Raw genomic sequence first — 21452 nt, forward strand, 5'->3', positions numbered from 1 at the left:
GTGTGCCTTCGTGTTAGTGCTTTAGTGTTTCACCGCCCACGCTCCATCGTTCACGCGTATCATTTCTGTCATCTGTGTTCTTGTACCAGTGCTGAGCGTTTTTTTAATTTACCACACCTGTGAAAGCGAGCGAGGTGGCGCAGTGCTTAGACACTGGACTCGCATTCAGGTTCCGTGATTTCCCTAAATCGCTCCAGGCAAATGCCGGGATGGTTCCTTTCAAAGGGCACGGCCGACTTCCTTCCCCATCCTTCCCTAATCCGATGAGACCGATGACCTCGCTGTCTGGTCTCCTTCGCCAAAGAACCCAACCCAACCCAACCCAATCCTGTGAACAGCTCCGTGTTTTTTACTGATGTCTCTACTGTTTTATGTTCAACATTATGTTTTGTTTTTCTATGTCTCATTGAGAATGCGCTAGGTGACGATCAGTTTGGCTTTAGGAAAAGTAAAGGGACGAGAGAGGCAATTCTGACGTTACGGCTAATAATGGAAGCAAGGCTAAAGAAAAATCAAGACACTTTCATGGGATTTGTCGACCTGGAAAAAGCGTTCGACAATATAAAATGGTGCAAGCTGTTCGAGATTCTGAAAAAAGTAGGGGTAAGCTATAGGGAGAGACGGGTCATATACAATATGTACAACAACCAAGAGGGAATAATAAGAGTGGACGATCAAGAACGAAGTGCTCGTACTAAGAAGGGTGTAAGACAAGGCTGTAGCCTTTCACCCCTACTCTTCAATCTGTACATCGAGGAAGCAATGACGGAAATAAAAGAAAGGTTCAGGAGTGGAATTAAAATACAAGGTGAAAGGATATCAATGATACGATTCGCTGATGACGTTGCTATCCTGAGTGAAAGTGAAGAAGAATTAAATGATCTGCTGAACGGAATGAACAGTCTAATGAGTACACAGTGTGGTTTGAGAGTAAATCGGAGAAAGACGAAGGTAATGAGAAGTAGTAGAAATGAGAACAGCGAGAAACTTAACATCAGGATTGATGGTCACGAAGTCAATGAAGTTAAGGAATTCTGCTACCTAGGCAGTAAAATAATCAATGACGGACGGAGCAAGGAGGACATCAAAAGCAGACTCGCTATGGTAAAAAAGGCATTTCTGGCCAAGAGAAGTCTACTAATATCAAATACCGGCCTTAATTTGAGGAAGAAATTTCTGAGGATGTACGTCTGGAGTACAGCATTGTATGGTAGTGAAACATGGACTGTGGGAAAACCGGAACAGAAGAGAATCGAAGCATTTGAGATGTGGTGCTATAGACGAATGTTGAAAATTAGGTGGACTGATAAGGTAAGGAATGAGGAGGTTCTACGCAGAATCGGAGAGGAAAGGAATATGTGGAAAACACTGATAAGGAGAAGGGACAGGATGATAGGACATCTGCTAAGACATGAGGGAATGACTTCCATGGTACTAGAGGGAGCTGTAGAGGGCAAAAACTGTAGAGGAAGACAGAGATTGGAATACGTCAAGCAAATAATTGAGGATGTAGGTTGCAAGTGCTACTCTGAGATGAAGAGGTTAGCACAGGAAAGGAATTCGAGGGGGGGGGGGGGGGGGAAATAGTCTCCCTGTTTATATTTGTATTACCTGTGGCCGAAGAGCGGCGTAATATTGCCGCTGCCGGCCTGCCTTGGTATAAGGCGTTAAAATAACAATAAAGAAAAAAAAAAGATGTTGTGCCCCTTCGCTGGTGTGCCAACTATGACACCACGTTCAAACTCACTTAAACCATATAACATGCCATTGTAGCGGCACTAACTGATCGAAGAACTGTTCCACTTTTTGTCTTATATAGGCGTTGCGCACCAGAGCGCCGTATTCTGCCTGTTTACATATCTCTGTATTTGAGTACGCATGCCTATACCAGTTTCTTTGGCGCTTCAGTGTAGTAGTTTAAGTATTTATGACCAACATTAATTACAGTGCTTGCAACACAATCTACATCTACATTTATCCTCCGCAAGCCACCCAGTGGTGTGTGGCGGAGGCCACTTTACGTGCCACTGTCATTACCTCCCTTTCCTGTTCCAGTCGCGTACGGTTCGCGGGAAGAATGACTGCCGGAAAGCCTCCGCGTGCACTCGAATCTCTCTAATTTTACATTCGTGATCTCCTCGGGAGGTATAAGTAGGGGGAAGCAATATATTCGATACCTCATCCAGAAACGCACCCTCTCGAAACCTGGACAGCGAGCTACACCGCGATGCAGAGCACCTCTCTTGCAGAGTCTGCCACTCGAGTTTGCTAAACATCTCCTTAACGCTATCACGCTTACCAAATAACCCTGTGACGAAACGCGCCGCTCTTCTTTGGATCTTCTCTATCTCCTCTGTCAACCCGACCTGGTATGGATCCCACACTGATGAGCAAAACTTGAGTATAGGTCGAACGAGTGTTCCGTAAGCCACCTCCTTTGTTGATGGACTACATTTTCTAAGCACTCTCCCAATGAATCTCAACCTGGCACCCGCCTTACCAACAATTAATTTTATATGATCATTCCACTTCAAATCGTTCCGCAAGCTTACTCCCAGATATTTTACAGAAGTAACTGCTACCAGTGTTTGTTCCGCTATCATATAATCATACAATAAAGGATCCTTCTTTCTATGTATTCGCAATACATTACATTTGTCTATGTTAAGGGTCAGTTGCCACTCTCCGCACCAAGTGCCTATCCGCTGCATTTTGCTGCAATTTTCTAATGCCGCAACTTCTCTGTATACTACAGCATCATCCGCGAAAAGCTGCATGGAACTTCCGACACTATCTACTAGGTCATTTATATATATTGTGAAAAGCAATGGTCCCATAACACTCCCCTGTGGCACGCCAGAGGTTACTTTAACGTCTGTAGACGTCTCTCCATTGAGAACAACATGCTGTGTTCTGTATGCTAAAAACTCTTCAATCCAGCCACACAGCTGATCTGATATTCCGTAGGCTCGCTCTTTGTTTATCAGGCGACAGTGCGGAACTGTATCGAATGCCTTCCGGAAGTCAAGGACAATAGCATCTACCTGGGAGCCTGTTTCTAATATTTTCTGGGTCTCGTGAACAAATAAAGCGAGTTGGGCCCTGCTGCACACTGCTGCTGACTTGCCTGAAATTATCTATCCAACTATGCAAGCGGGTTTAGGGGAGCCACTCAACGTTAAAACACAACACTGTCCGACATCTGGTATGAACAACTATATTCTGAGACGATTAAAGGAAATCGCAGGTTGTACTGTGTACATTCTGATTCATAAGTGTTTATCCCAATTAATGGATGATTACCAGTCCACAATATCACTTGGACGAGCATACGCCTAACCGGCATGACGCAGGTGATTGTCGACGATACGGAAGCCGAATGATCGCACGAAAGTTCTTACGCTCGTGACACATACACAAATATTTGGTACCAGTCCTCCTTGACACTAGTAATAAATTTTAACACTGTTCGCAAAGTTAAATTTACAGTTCACAGTTCTCAGTTGTACGAGCGTGCGCGTAACTGTTGCGGCGCGGTTGACTATTGACAATGCATAACGCGATAATCGAACACACGTTCTCACGCTCGCTACAAGACACTGGCAGTTAAATGCTCTCTTTTGTGGTAAATAGTATTACTGATCCACATCAGTTCATTCTGGGAGACCGAACACGGCGCGGATGACTGATACAGTACGGTACGACACGCAACGAGAGGACACTCAAATACGGTATCGGCAGCACTGCTCATTTTTAAATTACTTCTTGACGCACTTTCCTCTGAATCATTTACTTATTTTATCACTTTACTATGATAGCACTTGTAGCAATACAGCTGTCTTAAACTTCCATACTAACAATGCCTCTCACATGCAGAGCTGCACACTACCCAACATCTACATCTACATCCATACTCCGCAAGCCACCTGACGGCGTGTGGCGGAGGGTACCCTGAGTACTTCCATCGGTTCTCCCTTCTATTCCAGCCTCGTATTGTTTGTGGAAAGAAGGATTGTCGGTATGCCTCTGTATGGGCTCTAATCTCTCTGATTTTATCCTCACAGTCTCTTTGCGAGATATACGTAGGAGGGAGCAATGTACTGCTCGACTCTTCGGTGAAGGTATGTTCTCGAAGCTTCAACAAAAGCCCGTACCGAGCTACTGAGCGTCTCTCCTGCAGAGTCTTCCACTGGAGTTTATCTATCATCTCCGTAACGCTTTCGCGATTACTAAATGATCCTGTAACGAAGCGCGCTGCTCTCCGTTGGATCTTCTCTATCTCTTCTATCAACCCTATCTGGTACGGATCCCACACTGCTGAGTAGTATTCGAGCAGTGGGCGAACAAGCGTACTGTAACCTACTTCCTTTGTTTTCGGATTGCATTTCCTTAGGATTCTTCCAATGAATCTCAGTCTGGCATCTGCTTTACCGACGATCCACTTTATGTGATCGTTCCATTTTAAATCACTCCTAATGCGTACTCCCAGATAATTTATGGAATTAACTGCTTCCAGTTGCTGACCTGCTATTTTGTAGCTAAATTATAAGGGATCTATCTTTCTATGTATTCACAGCACATTACACTTTTCTACATTGAGATTGAATTTCCATTCCCTGCACCATGCGTCAATTCGCTGCAGATCCTCCTGCATTTCAGTACAATTTTCCATTGTTACAACCTCTCAATACACCACAGCATCATCTGCAAAAAGCCTCAGTGAACTTCTGATGTCATCCACAAGGTCATTTATGTATATTGTGAATAGCAACGGTCCTATGACACTCCCCTGCGGCACACCTGAAATCACTCTTACTTCGGAAGACTTCTCTCCATTGGGAATGACATGCTGCGTTCTGTTATCCAGGAACTCCTCAATCCAATCACACAATTGGTCTGATAGTCCGTATGCTCTTACTTTCTTCATCAAACGACTGTGGGGAACTGTATCGAACGCCTTGCGGAAGTCAAGAAACACGGCATCTACCTGGGAACCCGTGTCTATGGCCCTCTGAGTCTCGTGGACGAATAGCACGAGCTGGGTTTCACACAATCGTCTTTTTTGAAACCTGTGCTGATTCCTACAGAGTAGATTTCTAGTCGCCAGAAAAGTCATTATACTCGAACATAATACGTGTTCCAAAATTCTACAACTGATCGACGTTAGAGATATAGTTCTATAGTTCTGCACATCTGTTCGACCTCCCTTCTTGAAAACGGGGATGACCTGTGCCCTTTTCCAATCCTTTGGAACGCTACGCTCTTCTAGAGACCTACGGTACACCGCTGCAAGAAGAGGGGCAAGTTCCTTCGCGTACTCTGTGTAAAATCGAACTGGTATCCCATCAGGTCCAGCTGCCTTTCCTCTTCTGAGCGATTTTAATTGTTTCTCTATCCCTCTGTCGTCTATTTCGATATCTACCATTTTGTCATCTGTGCGACAATCTAGAGAAGGAACTACAGTGCAGTCTTCCTCTGTGAAACAGCTTTGGAAAAAGACATTTAGCATTTCGGCCTTTAGTCTGTCATCCTCTGTTTCAGTACCATTTTGGTCACAGAGTGTCTGGACATTTTGTTTTGATCCACCTACCGCTTTGACATAAGACCAAAGTTTCTTAGGATTTTCTGCCAAGTCAGTACATAGAACTTTACTTTCGAATTCATTGAACGCCGCTCGCATAGCCCTCCTCACACTACATTTCGCTTCGCGGAATTTTTGTTTGTCTGCAAGGCTTATGTTTGCTGTGAAGTTCCCTTTGCTTCCGCAGCAGTTTTCTAACTCGGTTGTTGTACCACGGTGGCTCTTTTCCATCTCTTACGATCTTGCTTGGCACATACTCATCTAACGCATATTGTACGATGGTTTTGAACTTTGTCCACTGATCCTCAACACTATCTGTACTTGAGACAAAACTTTTGTGTTGAGCCGTCAAGGTACTCCGTAATCTGCTTTTTGTCACTTTTGCTAAACAGAAAAATCTTCCTACCTTTTTTAATATTTCTATTTACGGCTGAAATCATCAATGCAGTAACCGCTTTATGATCGCTGATTCCCTGTTCTGCGTTAACTGTTTCAAATAGTTCGAATCTGTTTGTCACCAGAAGGTCTAATATGTTATGTGAATGTGTGCTTGTACTTCAAAGTTATTTGTAAATTTCACTCAGTTTAGGAATAATACCAAATGCTCGTTCAACCCGAGAAGTTTCATTTGGTTCACTCATCCCCTTATGGGTATATAATTTTGTCTTTTAGGCAGTGTATTTTGCATATCTCGAATGTATTTAATAAGCGACTTATTACAGCCGCAGTACCAGGCTGTAATGCGTAAACATTCTTCTTGTATCTTAGTGCGATGTAACTGGCAGCACAAAAAAAAAGGCTCACCTGACCATCCTTTCTTTCCGATTGTAATTTTAACAGTGATCTCAGTGATCTGAATTGAAGTTTTCTGTTTCATAGTTCTTTCTGTAGAAGTACAAGTACCTATCAGGCATGTTTTCATACTTTGAAAAAAAAAGTAAGTGCACAGATTAAAGTTTGAGTATGATTCTGTATGAATTTTACAGGCAAGTCTTTGAATCCCAAAATAAACAGCTAATTCTACAGCTTCTGTTCTTCAGGCAGCAGTATTATTACGAATAATACTTCAGTAGTCCAGTATTGGTAGAATTTTGCAATGTTGTGTGACACACGCGCGCACACACACACACACACACACACACACACACACACACACACACACAAAACATTTGTGATAAGAGCATAAATATTGTGTGTGTGTGTGTGTGTGTGTGTGTGTGTGTGTGTGTGTGTGTGTGTGTGTGTGTGTGTGTACCAGCTTCCAGCTTGGTTGATTCGTCGTCCAGTCTGTGCAGCTGGGTTGTTTTGTATATTCTTTTTTGTTAGAGAGTGGACATCATGTAATGAAATACTGTATATATGTTACCTGCAGTATCACAGTGGTTAAAATTAATTTTGTTTAATTTTTCTCATTGGTCTGTTACAGACTGAACCACTTGCTGATGATCCAGTTTCCATTTCTGATGTGCAGATCATTAAGGGAGAGGTATGTAGCTGCCGTGTGTCAACTTTTGATATTTCTTTATTTGTCCCACTAATGATGTTGGCTGTTACTTAGTTCTGAGCTATTAGTCGACCACACTATCATCGCACGAGGAAGTTTGGACCCTACGGTGGCTTACCATGAGTCTTATCATGATATGCCATGAAGACACACTGAAACACTTGATAGCATATGCACAGCTGTCTTGAAATCATTCACTCTGCCATACATTTTCCTTACTCACCACTGTACTCGTTTACTGTTAACGCCCCCACATGTTTCTAATGACGGCCGTGTCAGCCCAAGTACAGTATATTAGTGTGGGTTAATAATGCCTGGATGTTGACGGATGCATAGTGCAGCAGTACTCTCTGTGTTGTTGTGGTCTTCAGTCCTGAGACTGGTTTGATGCAGCTCTCCATGCTACTCTATCCTGTGCAAGCTTCTTCATCTCCCAGTAACTGCTACAACCTCCATCCATCTGAATCTGCTTAGTATATTCATCTCTTGGTCTCCCTCTACCATTTTTACTCTCCACGCAGCCCTACAGTACTAAATTCGTGGTCCCTTGATGCCTCAGAACATGTCCTACCAACCGATCCCTTCTTCTAGTCAAGTTGTGCCACAAAATTCTCTTCTCCCCCATCCTATTCGACACTTCCTAATTAGTTATGTTATCTACCCATCTAAACTTCAGCATTCTTCTGTAGCACCACATTTCGAAAGCTTCTATTCTCTTCTTGTCCAAACTATTTATCGTCCACGTTTCATTTCCATACATGGCTACACTCCATACAAATACTTTCAGAAACGACTTCCTGACACTTAAATCTATACTTGATGTTAACAAATTTCTCTTCTTCATAAACACTTTCCTTGCCATTGCCAGTCTACATTTTATATCCTCTCTACTTTGACCATCATCAGTTATTTTGCTCCCCAAACAGCAAAACTCCTTTACTACTTTAATTGTCTCATTTCCTAATCTAATTCCCTCGGCATCGCCTGACTTAATTCGGCTACATTCCATTATCCTTGTTTTGCTTTTTTTGATGTTCATCTTATATCCTCCTTTCGAGACACTGTCCATTCCGTTCAACTGCTCTTCCAAGTCCTTTGCTGTCTCTGACAGAATAACAATGTCATCGGCGAACCTCAAAGTTTTTATTTCTTCTCCGTGGATTTTAATTCCTACTCCGAATTTTTCTTGTGTTTCCTTTACTTCTCGCTCAATATACAGATTGAATAACATCGGGGAGAGGCTACAACCCTGTCTCACTCCCTTCTCAACCGCTGCTTCCCTTTCATATCCCTTGACTCTTATAACTGCCATCTGGTTTCTGGATCTTCCTCGATGCCGGCGTCTACCAGTTTTTCCATTCTTCTGTAGAGAATTTGTGTTAGTATTTTGCAGCCGTGACTTATTAAACCGATAGTTTCGTAATTTTCACATCTGTCAACACCTGATTTCTTTGGGATTGGAATTATTATATTCTTCTTGAAGTCTGAGGGTATTTCACCTGTCTTGCACATCTTGCTCACCAGATGGTAGTTTTTTGTCAGGGCTGGCTCTCCCAAGGCTATAATGGAATGTTGTCTAATCCGGGGCCTTGTTTCGACTCAGGTCTTTCAGTGCTCTGTCTGTGTACACGTGTCATTTCCTCTTGTGGTACAAATAGACCACAATGTTACGGAAATTGTCTGATCATTGATGTCACAGTAATGAATATTGTGAGATGTCAGTGTTAAACAGAAATGTAGAAGTACAGTGATGAGTGCATGATACATAAAACTGTGAACACAAACAGATCCACTTTTAACTTTCAAATTAATGCACTTCTTCTAGTGTGACTACATACAGGCACCTACTAAATACAACAGTCCTTGAGCTGTGAGAGACTGCCCACCATGTACACAGTACTGATGCGAACTGATGAGAATGCTGGAATCTTGTGGTTACTGTGAATTTGAATATCAATCTGGTTACAATCATTGTAAAAAAAAGATATTGGCAGGTAAAACAAGGTGTTGTAATGTGTCAGTTTATGAAAGATTTCATGCGAACTGTATTGTTAATAAAGGACAAACTGAAATTTCAATGACAGTCCTTTGCTGCCAAAACAGATTCGCACCATAACTAGCAGCAGTAACACGAGTCTTCCGACTGTATACCAGATGTAGAAGTATCAAACTGGAATTTCCCTATAGATGGTGCTAGCCATAGCGTAGGGCCCGTGAGACCGCATCTGCAGTGCCATCTGCTTCCTGTAACGGCTGACGATGAATGTCAACACACAGTAACCCAAGTTCCGTACATTGGTATCTGTTTCAAACTCGAGTTTTGTGCCTACGTACTAAGGTTCACAGACAGCATTGGTTTTCTGTTACATTTTGAAGGAAACAGCTGCAGAATCACATCGGATTCTTGTCAAAGCTATCGGCGAACATGCTCTTGGGGAAACACAGTGTTCAGAGTGGTTCAAAAAATTCAAAAAACAGTGAGCGCAGGAAACCACCAGAAAAGTTTGAAGGCAAAGAATTGCAGGCTTCTTTGGATGAAGATGATACTCCAACTGACCAGGAACTTGTGGGACAATTGAATGTGATGCAGAAAGCCATTTCTCTTTGGTTGAAAGCTTTGGGAAAGATGCAGAATGTGGGAAAATGGGATCAACATGTACTGAATGAAAGACAGCAAGCAAATCAAAAGACCACATGTGAAATTCTGCTCATCAGATACAAAAGGAAGTCATTTCTCCATCAAATAATGCCAGGTGACAAGAAATGGATATATTTTGAGAATCCTGAGCGTTGTAAATTGTGGGTGAATCCAAGCAAATCGTGGACATCCATTGCAAGACCAAATTGCTTTAGAAAGAAGACAATGCTCCGTGTTTGGTGGGATCAGAAGAATGTCTTCTAGTGTGAGCTGGTGAAACCGTTAACACCAATCACTACCGACAGCAAATGATCGATTAAATCGAGCATTACGTGAAAAACAAGTGGAATATGGAAAAAGGCAACACAGTAATATTGCTCCCTGGTAAGGCACCATCACACACAGCGAAACGGGTCATGGAAATGATTGTGGTGTTCATTTGGGAAATACTATGGCATGCGGCTTATTCTCCAGACTTAGCTCCATCCAATTATCATATGTTTGCATCACTGGGACACTCTTGCTGAATGACACTTCAGTTCGTATGAAAATGTACGAAATGGCTTGCCAACTGGTTTGCTTCAAAAGACAAACCGTTTTTTTTGGGATGACCTTTGTAGCCTGCCAGATAGGTGGGAGAAACGTATAAATAACGATGGAGATTATTTTGAACAATATATCGTTTCTCTGTTTTAAAATACACACTTGTAATTATTGCTACCAAATTCTGGCTTTACACTTCTACACCTGGTATGCTGTGTTCACAGCTCTTTTGTCTCTCTGTTCAAGCTGTATTACTTCAGACAACAGTGCTTGTGCACTGATGGTGAGTGAGTCCAAAGACACTTTCAGAACTATTTGACTGGAAAGATACTACAAAACCACGCAAAAACCGTTGTAGTGATTAATTACAAAGAAAAAAGAGAAGAGAAGGAAAGGTTGAAAATGTGGGAAGAAAAGGTGAATAAAAAGGCGGTATACCTGGCTATTGGTCCTGTCACGGTCGCCAGTTGTAGTGGTTAATAAAAAAGAAAAAAGAGAAGAAAATGAAAAGAAAAAGTTGAAAATGTGGGAAGAAATGGTGAATAAAAAGGAGTTTTTAAAATCGTTAATGACTGTGAAAAAGGGAAAGAATGAAATGCAAATCGGACTTCGTATTACAGAAAAGCTATCGGACTTCGTGATTCGGAAAAGCTATTGTTGGGGTGGTCCTTGTGGCGTTTCTGAGCAAAAGTCAAACCAATTTCCACTACAAAAATTATTTGAAAGAGAACTGAGAATAGCAAAATGTGATTAACAGGGGAAAATGGTGTAGATAAGAGTTCATTCATTACCGTGTTAATACGGCTTCTCTCGTGCGGCATTCAGGTCTTGTTCTCCAACAATCTCCTGCTTCATTTCTGCATGAAAAAGTCGTAGCTACTCCAAAATCTTGCAGTAAATTTCATCGACCAGGAATTACTAATGTCTACAAATTAAAACCATCTTGATATTGAATGCAATGTATTTTACGGCTGCTTCCATCCTCCAAATTTCATACAAACTTCCACAATACAATATGTCTGCACATCAATAAGTTTTTACGTCTTAATCAGACGAACACTAACGAATAAGTTTTTATGTCTGAATCATACCGAGACTAACTAATAAGTGAAGTTAAGCTTTCACTCTCAAGAGACACTAGGGGGTAGAAAACAAAAAGAGTTATAATTTGGTGTACCTTCATTTTCTTATAAATATTTTCTCTGCCGTCGAGCACTCGTACAGATGTGACGGTATAATTTATATCTGAGGGAACGAGTGTAGCGCGGCGAAATTCAAAATCCCGCTGCACCGTATTACGCTGGGCTGATAAACATCGTGGGACAGCGATATGCCCACATGCCCAGATGGCAGTAGCATCACATACACAAGGTATAAAAGGGGAGTGCCTTGGCAGAACTGTCATTTGTGTTCAGGTGATTCACGTGAAAAGGTGTCCGACACGATTATGGCCGCACGACTTCGAATGCGGAATGGTAGTGGGAGCGAGACGCAGGGGATGTTGCATTTTGGAAATCGTTAGGGAATGCAATATTCTGAAACCCACAGTATCAGAATGTAGGGAAGCAGGCTACTCACGCTGTATAATATTCGCATCAGCCTTTTCATTGTGTGCTGTAACTAGCTCTGACGTCATAAATGTAGTGCAATACTTTAAAAATCAAGTAAATAACCTGAAACGTTTCTAGCATGTCAGGAGTAATACTAAATCAATATGTGTTAAATATCAGTTCAATAACTAACCATTTTCGAAATTTGGACGTTTTCCTGTAAAAATCATTGGCGCAACAGAAAAGAGCTAGAGATTTAAAAATTTATACTTAGATTCCTTTTCAATAATAATTTAATAGAAACAGTACTTTGGATCTCACAAATTAAGATTTTAGTTCAAATTCATAATGTTCTGGTTTTTGTCTTAAAACTTAAGGAAGCAAGATAGATTAAGTAGGCTAATAAATAAGGCTAGGATGTTCAGATTTAAGTAGAATGGAGATCCGCTATAACCATAAAGATGTGAGAAGTTTCATTTCAATAACTACAAAACTATAGCGATAGCGTATCTCAAAAGGGCAAGTTCAGAGGTCGTCTACTGCGTGCAGTGTAATTAAATTAATTCTCTTGCCCAAAATATTTAACTTATCCACGTCAAACTTGTATTATGATTACTTACCTGTGTGTTGAATGCACATTTAAATTGAGAGTTTCATCAGCCATCAGCAAAAGAAGCTATGATTTATTCAATAACTTAATGTGGTGCATTACTAGCCCAGCGGCTAGTCGGGAGAGCCGATTTGATCAGGCGTTCCCCTAGCCGTCCGCACCGCGGCTTTATATATAAGAGCGCTGCGCGAAGAAGCAAGGTCCCAGTTCTCTCCAGACGCTGAATAGCACACCACCTGTGCCGGGAGTCGCGTCGCGTCCGTATCATTGCTATAAACAGCCTCGGATGCCGTAGTAAGATACTCGGGATACGCGTAACCAAGAATTCGTTTTCGAGTGAAGTGTTAATTCTGGGATGACTTTAATGATCTATCTTCAGTTTGCGTATGTCGTATTTTCACGTGCCGCCGCGGGACAGACATTCTACCATTATTTAGCGTGGCGTTTGATGAACATCATCATCAAATTATGGCGAGCATTCACTTAAACATTTAATTTGAAGAGTTATAGTTGTATCAGCGCATTTGTACTGCTCTGGTGGTTGGATTGTGTGGATTCTTTTTTTGGTCTGTGACTTTCAGAATATAGTGAACATTTTAGAGAGAATCGTTTTTGATTATGAATCCCAGACAATCTCCTAATTCCTCAGAGCTATAAGCTGTAGCTATAAATGTATTTCTCAGATGAAGTGGGCACTAGGAATTCTAATTACAGGCATCACGTTTTGCTAATCACTTTCTGGTTGCCAATATTGTAGTTAGAGAGCCAGTGTTGAGAACGGCAAAACAACAGCATTAAATAAATAATAGGGACATTTAAATTACGATTATTTCCAACCGCCGCCCCATATATGGTGCATCGGCCGGGAAATGCATCTTTTCCATATTACATTCCATTTAATAAACAATTATTCCACCCGCCGCCCCACAAGAAGTGTGCCAAAAGTACCAAATTTCCGGCATTACCTCTCTCTGTGGACAACACAGCTGCCGGCGGCATTCACTTAATGACCGAGAGCAGAGGCGTTCGCATTGAGTCGTTAGTGCTTACAAACGAGTAATGCTGCATGAACTAACTGCAACAAATGTGGGATGTTCGCGACTGTATCCATTAGAGCGGTGTGACAACATTTAGCGCTAATAGTCTGTGGCAGCAGACAAGAGATGAGAGTGCCTTTGTTGACAGCACGACGTCACCTGGAGTGCAGCTCCTGGGCTTGTGATCATATCAATTGGACTCTAGACAGCTGGAAAACTGTGGCATGGTCAGAAGAGTCCTGATTTCAGCTGCTAAGAACTGCGTTGGAAGAGCAGTTGAACGGAATGGACAGTGTCTTGAAAGGAGGGTATAAGATGAACATCAAGCAAAACGAGGGTAATGGAATGTAGTCAAGTTAACTCGGGTGATGCTAAGGGAATTAGATTAGGAAATGAGACACTTAAAGTAGTAATGGAGTTTTGTTGTTTGGGGAGCAAAATAACTGATGATGGTCGAAGTAGAGAGGATATAAAATGTAGACTGGCAATGGCAAGGAAAGCGTTTCTGAAGAAGAGGTATTTGTTAACATCGAGTATAGATTTAACCGTCGGGAAGTTGTTTCTGATAGTATTTGTATGCAGTGTAGCCATGTATGGAAGTGAAATGTGGACGATAACTAGTTTGGACAAGAAGAGAATAGAAGCTTTCGAAATGTGGTGCTACAGAAGAATGCTAAAGATTAGATGGGTAGATCACGTAAGTAATGAGGAGGTATCGAACAGAATTGGGGAGAAGAGGAGTTTGTGGCACAACTTGACTAGAAGAAGAGATCGGTTGGTAGGACATCAAGGGATCACCAATTTAGTATTGGAGGGTAGCGTGGAGGGTAAAAATCGTAGAGGGAAACCAAGAGATGAATACACTAAGCAGATTCAGAAGGATGTACGTTGCAGTAGGTACTGGGAGATGAAGAGGCTTGCACAAGATAGAGTAGCATGGAGAGCTGTGTCAAACCAGTCTCAGGACTGAAGACCACAACAAAAACAACAACAACAAGAACTGACAGTAGGGTTAGTGTGTGACATAGACCCCACGAAGCCATGGACACAAGTTGGCAACAAGGCACTGTGCAAGCTGGTGGTGGGTGCTTCATGGTGTGGGATGTTTTTACGTGAAATGGACAGGGTCATCTGGTCCAACTGAACCGGTCACTGGCTGGATATGGTTATGTGCAGCTACTTGGTGACCATTTGAAGCCATTTGCGGACTTGACGTTCCCCGTCGTGTTACTGGACCGCAGTTGTTGACGATTCATTTGAAGAAAATTTTATACAGTTGTGCAAGTGATTTGGCCACACAGATTGCCTGACACGAATCCCATCAATCATTTATGGCACATAATCGAGAGGTAAGTTCGTGCACAGAATCCTGCACTCGGAGCATGGCTCAGTATTCCTGCAGGGGACTTCCGATGGTCTGTTGAGTCCGTGTCAGATTGAGTTGCTGTGCAACACTGGGCAAGAGATGGTCAGAAATGGTATTAGGAGGTATCCAGTGACTTTAGTCACCTCATTGTATAATAACATTACATGCAAAGAATCGTATGTGGGGTTGGGGGGGTTGGGTTGGACGGGGGGGGGGGGGGGTTGGCAGACACTTGCATTTTTCAGGCAGAATCATTGAATTTCTTTTTCCAAAGACATTGTTGAATATGATTCATATCAAGTTGATGTAGCAAAAATATTTCACTTGCGTTTGTAGCGACTCAGTTGGCTTCTTTATGTTAGGTCATTAAGTTCTGACAGGGTGATGCGAGACAGACACTTAAGTAACTGAGTTTGGACGAAGTCATGTACGAGGATAGTTCGAAGAGTTCTCGGAACGGAAGAGAAAAAAAGTACTTACATCACTGAAACACTTTTTTTCTTTTTTTTCCACTATAGTTCCAGTGCCTTGATCCCATCTCCAAAATGAGTCTCCTCCAGGCTTGCAAAACAGTTGTCCACGCCGGCTATCAATTCTTCATTTGAAGTAACTGTTTGCCCAGTGGGGAGATAATCTACATATAGAATTCCCTTCGCATCCCAGAACACTGATGCCGTGACCTTTCCAGCCGAAGGAATTGTCTTTGCTTTCTTTGGTAGTTGAGAATCAGCATGTTTCCACTGCTTTGAGTGTTGTTTTGTCTCTGGGGTATAGTAGTCCACCCAAGTTTCATCTGTGGTCACAAACTGTCACAAAAAATTTTGTTCGTTTGTCCTAAAACGGGCTAAACATTGTTCCGATATGTCCATTCTCGTGCGTTTTTTCATCCAGCATGAAGAGTTGTGGCACCCATGAAACGTGATATACACCTTCAGATGACATCTGGCAAGCCTGAGCAATTTCACGCACTTTCAATTGGAAATCCTCCGTGACCATTTTGTGCACTTTTGAAATGATTTCTGGAGTAGTGACACATCTCGGCCGACCACTGCACGGATCAACATCTGAGTCTCCCGACCACATTTAAATTCATTTGTCCACTTGGGAACCATTGAATTTGAACGAGCAGAGTCCCCCAGTGTATTCTGGAAATTGGCACGAATGTCCTTTTGCTTTCATGTCTTTCTTTACCAAGTACTTAATCACTGCTGGAATCTCAATGTTTTCCATCTTCACAAATCACTATGTGGGAACAATGAGAGAGCCATGTTGCCACCACAGCTCTCTTTCGAGAGCACTGGCATGGCACTTGTTTACAGGCAACAGTCCAATGAATATCACGTGAACAACTCACTGTGCTAGTGCTGACATCTCGTGGTGATTCCGTGAACTTTTAAAACCACCCTCATAATAGGGCTACGAGAAGCTGCATGTTCCGTCTGTGATATTGCAGAAAGCATTGTAGCCACTGCACACGGTGCTGACAGCAGAGGTACGAGAGTGTACGGTCGCAAGAAGACTAGACTCGGGGTGGCCACTGGGCACCGCAGAGAGGAAAGACCATGTAGTTCAGCGTACGGCTGTGGTCCGTAGCACTGCATCTGTGGCAACAATTTGAGCAGCAGGTGGCACCACAGTAACACAACGAACGGTTACAAATTGGTTACTTCGAGCACAGCTGTGAGCCAGATGCCCTGTAGTGTGCATTCCACTGACTCCAAACCACCGCCATTTGCAACTTCTGTGACGTCGAGCGAGAGCTCGTTGGACGGCAGGGTGGAGGTGTGTTTGTTTTCTGATGGAAGCTGGTTCTGCCTAGGTCCCAGTGATGGCCGTGTGTTGGTTAGGAGGGGGCCAGTGAACCTTCCTGTGTGCTATACACACTGGACCCTGCTGTATTTTACGGACTATAAACATGCACCTTAGTATTTAATAATTTTTTTTAAAAAATTACATTTTTTAGCTTTTTATTATTAGATTGAAAACATCATTAAAAAAATCTTAGTTTACAACCACAATGACCTTTAAAATATTTGAAAATCATCATTTAATTTCCTCCCCCTCCACCTCCCCTCCACCTCCCCTCCACCTCTCCTCCCCCTCCCCTCCACCTCCCCTCCCCCTCCCTATCTCCCCTCCCACACCCTCTCGCCTCCTTCCACCCCCTATGCTACCTCCTCCCCCTCCCCTCCCTCACCCCCACCCCTCCTTCCCCCTTCCCTCCTTCCTCTCCTCCCCTCCCTCCTCCCTTTCCCCCTTCTCCTCCCCTCCCTCCCCCCTCTCCCACTTCCCCTCCCCCTCTTCCACTGCCCCTCTTCCCCTCCCCCCCTCCTCCACTGCCCCTCTTCCCCTCCCCCTCTTTCCCTCCCCCCTCTTGCCCCTCCCCCCTCTTGCCCTCCCCCTCTTGTCCCTCCCCTCCCTTGCCCCTCCCCCCTCTTGCCCCTCCCCCTCTTCCCCTCCCCCCTCTTCCCCTCCCCCTCTGCCCCTCCCCCTCTTCCCCTCCACCTCTTCACATCCCCTCTCTATCCCTCACCCCTCTATCCCTCACCCCTCTATCCCTCACCCCTCTATCCCTCACCCCTCTTCCCCTCACGCCTCTTCCCCTCACCCCTCTTCCCCTCACCCCTCTTCCCCTCACACCTCTTCCCCTCTATCCCTCTACCACTCCCCCTCTATCCCTCACCCCTCTACTGCTCCCCCTCTATCTCTCCCCTCTCTACTGCTCCCCCTCTATCCGTCACCCCTCTACTGCTCCCCCTCTATCTCTCACCCCTCTTCCTCCTCACCCCTCTTCGCCCTCACCCCCCTCACCCCTCTTCCCCCCTCACCCCTCTTCCCCCCTCACCCCTCTTCCCCCCTCACCCCTCTTCCCCCCTCACCCCTCTTCCCCCCTCACCCCTCTACCCCCCTCACCCCTCTTCCCCCCTCACCCCTCTTCCCCCCTCACCCATCTTCCCCCCTCACCCCTCTTCCCCCCTCACCCCGCTACCCGCTACCCCCCTCACCCCTCTTCCCCCTCACCCCTCTTCCCCCCTCACCCCTCTTCCCCCGTCACCCCTCTTCCCCCCTCACCCCTCTTCCCCCCTCACCCCTCTTCCCCCGTCACCCCTCTTCCCCCCTCACCCCTCTTCCCCCGTCACCCCTCTTCCCCCCTCACCACTCTTCCCCCCTCACCCCCCCCCCCCCCCCCCCCCGCGGGTTCGGGGGTTCGAATAGGCCCGCAGTATTCCTGCCTGTCGTAAGAGGCGACTAAGAGGAGTCTCACCTGTTTCGGCCTTATGTGATGGTCCCCTCTTGGGTTTGACCTCCATCTTTCTAAATTATTCCGAAGAGCGAGCCAATTGGGGAAGGGCGCCTTACATGGTGCACTGTATCCGTCGTGCATTGAGACCTTTAGTCGGCTTTTTCGTCGTTGCACTGGTGTCCCGCTCGTTTTCCATCTCTTGGGCGAGGATACGTCCCTGGGTGCGATTCCCACGCTGCACTCTGCAGTGTTTCTTTTAACTGCGACGACGACCTTGGACAGGTTTGCACCTAAGATCCAGTACGGTAGCCAGTCCGTTGTGGTGGGGCCGCCATGTACCCTCTTGGTTGTAGCCCCCTGACAACACAGGGATCGCTCTACTGATGCCTGCGCCGTTCACTCCCCACGTACGCCAAGGAGTAGATGCCCATCTCCCTGGGGCATCAGGACTCCCGGCAATGGCCATCCTGCCAGGTGGCCTTTGCTGTGGCTGGGTGGCGCCCGTGGGGAGGGCCCTTGGTCGGAGTAGGTGGCATCAGGGCGGATGACCCGCAATGAAGCGTGGTACATCATCTATCGCTGGTGGGCCTCCACCAGCAGTGTCTAAGCGATCGAGGTCTAACCTCAACAGGAAGAAATTTGATCAGAGATCGTTTCCCTCCCTCGCTACTCCATGGGAGGAACGTCTTGCTAAAGAAGGCAGTGGAGAATATTCACCCCGGTACCTCGTGTGTACGCGGGTTGATGGAGAATCGTTCATGTCGACCAAGCCCCAGTTTTTTGTGGAGCATTTAGAGGACAAGTTCGGGGAGGTGGAGGGCTTGTCCAAGATGTGCTCTGGTTCCGTGCTCATCAAAACGGCATCCTCTGCCCAGTCACGGAGGTTGCTCAATTGTGACAAGTTGGGGGATGTTTTAGTTACCATCACGCCGCATAAGAGTCTCAACATGGTCCAGGGTATTATATTCCACAGGGATCTTCTTCTGCAGTCCGACGATGAATTACGCGCCAACCTCGAACGACGAGGTGTTCACTTCGTCCGGCGCGTCCATCGGGGTCCGAGGGATAATCAGGTGGCCACCGGTGCCTTCATCTTGGCCTTTGAGGGTGATATCTTACCCGAAAAGGTTAAGGTGATGGTTTACCGTTGTGATGTGAAGCCATATGTCCCTCCTCCGATGCGGTGTTTAAATGCTGGAGTTCGGGCACATGTCATCTCGCTGTACTTCCAGCATCACGTGTCGGGATTGTGGAGGTCCTTCGCATCCTGATACTCCATGTGCCTCGTCTCCTATCTGTGTTAACTGCGGAGAACACCATTCCCCCTGCTCGTTGGACTGTAGGATATTCCAGAAAGAAAGGAAGATAATGGAATATAAGACCCTGGACCGCCTGACCTACACCGAGGCAAGGCGGAAATATGAGTGGCTACATCCTGTGCCCATGACATCTACCTATGCCGCTGCTGCAACACCAGTTCGATCTCCGCTCTGTCAGCATTCACCGGCCCCCTTGGTTGTGGGGGGCACTTCACTCCCTGTTGCTCCTGCTCCATCTGCTTCAGGAGCAACACCACCCCAACCACCGGGGACATCTGTTGCCCCTTCACAGCCGGAGAAGCGTGAGCCTTCTTCGGCTCCTCTCGCCCGGAAGGGGTCCCTTGGGGCCCTCCCATCCCAGGCTTTGCCCAGTGCCAAAGCGGACACCCGCAAGTTTGTCAAACAACCACCGGCCGCTGGTCGTAGGGCGTCACGGTCGTCTTCAGTCCCTGAGACTGACCCAGTGAGGCCTTCCCAGCCAGAACCACCTAAGGCACAGCGCGCAAAGCAGTCGAAGAAAAAGGCTCCCAAGCATCCTGAAATTGCGGTGCCACCTGTCCCACCGCAACCTTCTCCCTCTGCATCCGAAGATGAGGTGGAGATTCTGGCGTCCGCTGAGGACATGGTTCTCGCCAGTCCCTCGGACGCAATAGATGGCTGTTGTACAGGTGGTGACTCAGTAGGAGCGGGGGCCCCTGAGGCGTAATCTGCCTCCCCAGTCCCTTCACGCCTTTCCCATCCATGGCCAATACCATCCTCCAGTGGAACTGCAGCGGTTTCTTCCACCATCTAGCTGAACTCTGCCAACTTATCAGCCTTCATCCTTTCCTTTGCATTGCTCTGCAGGAAACTTGGTTTCCAGCAATGCGAACCCCCACCCTCCGTGGCTATCGGGGTTATTTTAAGAACCGGGCAGCGTATGAAAGGGTGTCTGGTGGCGTCTGCATATATGTCCTTAACTCTCTTCACAGCGAGTTTGTACCTCTACAAACGGCTTTAGAGGCTGTCGCTGTTCGTGTGTGGACGCCACAGGCTATTACCGTCTGCAGTATTTACCTTCCACCGGGTGGTGCTGTCGCGCAGCATGTCCTGGCTGCTCTGATAGCCCAACTGCCGCCACTTTTCTTGTTGCTGGGCGATTTCAATGCCCACAACCCTCTATGGGGTGGGACTCTCTCCGATGACCGCGGTCGTGCCGTGGAGCATTTATTGGCTCAGCTCGACCTTAGCCTCTTGAACACCGGTGCTCCCACGCATTTCAGTGTGGCCCATGGCTCGTTCTCGGCCATCGATCTCTCTCTTTGCAGCCCCGGACTTGTCCCATCCCTCCACTGGAGAGTGCATCCTGACCTGTGTGGTAGTGACCATTTTCCCATCTATTTGTCACTGCCCCAGTGTCATTCTTCTGGGCGCCTGCCCCGCTGGGCTCTCCACAGGGCTGACTGGCCAGCTTTTACTTCCGCTGCAACCATTGAGTTTCCCCCACAGGGTGACATTGACGAGGTGGTCCGTGTCTTAACCACGTCAATCATTTCGGCGGCCGAGGCTGCCATCCCCCGCTCTTCTAGACTCCCTCGGAGGAAGGCTGTCCCCTGGTGGTCGCCGGAGATTGCTGAGGCTATTCGCGACCGTAGGCGGGCTCTCCAGCGTCATAGGCAGCACCCGTCTCTCGAGGCCCTCATCGCCTTTAAGAGGCTCCGTGCCTTCGCCCGTCGTCTTATTACACGGCGTAAGCAGGAGTGCTGGGAGCGGTATGTCTCATCTTTGGGCTCCCGCGTCTCCCCCTCGCTCGTGTGGTCCCGGATACGGCGGATTTATGGACAGCAGACCCCTATGGGTGTCCCTGGGATCTCCTTGGACGGCACTGTCTGCACGGACGCTGCCGCCATTGCTGAACACCTTGCTGCGCACTTTGCTAAGAGCTCTGCGACTGCAACTTATCCCCCTGCCTTTCGCTCTCTCAAGGAGTGAGCCGAGCAGACGCCGTTATCGTTTCGCACGCGTCGTTCTCAACAATACAATGCTCCTTTCAGCGAGAGGGAATTCCTCGCTGCCCTCGC

The 21452-nt window shown here is 46.0% G+C and overlaps 1 protein-coding gene across 1 annotated transcript in view; it reads left to right on the forward strand.

The window, feature by feature from the left end:
- The window catches only part of LOC124720216, a 199118-nt gene that overhangs the window by 148224 nt on the left and 29442 nt on the right, over nucleotides 1-21452 (forward strand). The window contains exon 10 of the mRNA XM_047245537.1: nucleotides 7008-7067. Coding sequence (XP_047101493.1) covers nucleotides 7008-7067 — 60 coding nt within the window. The remainder of the gene's footprint in view (nucleotides 1-7007; nucleotides 7068-21452) is intronic.

This window comes from Schistocerca piceifrons, chromosome 11 (assembly GCF_021461385.2).
Source record: "Schistocerca piceifrons isolate TAMUIC-IGC-003096 chromosome 11, iqSchPice1.1, whole genome shotgun sequence".
NCBI lineage: Eukaryota > Metazoa > Arthropoda > Insecta > Orthoptera > Acrididae > Schistocerca > Schistocerca piceifrons.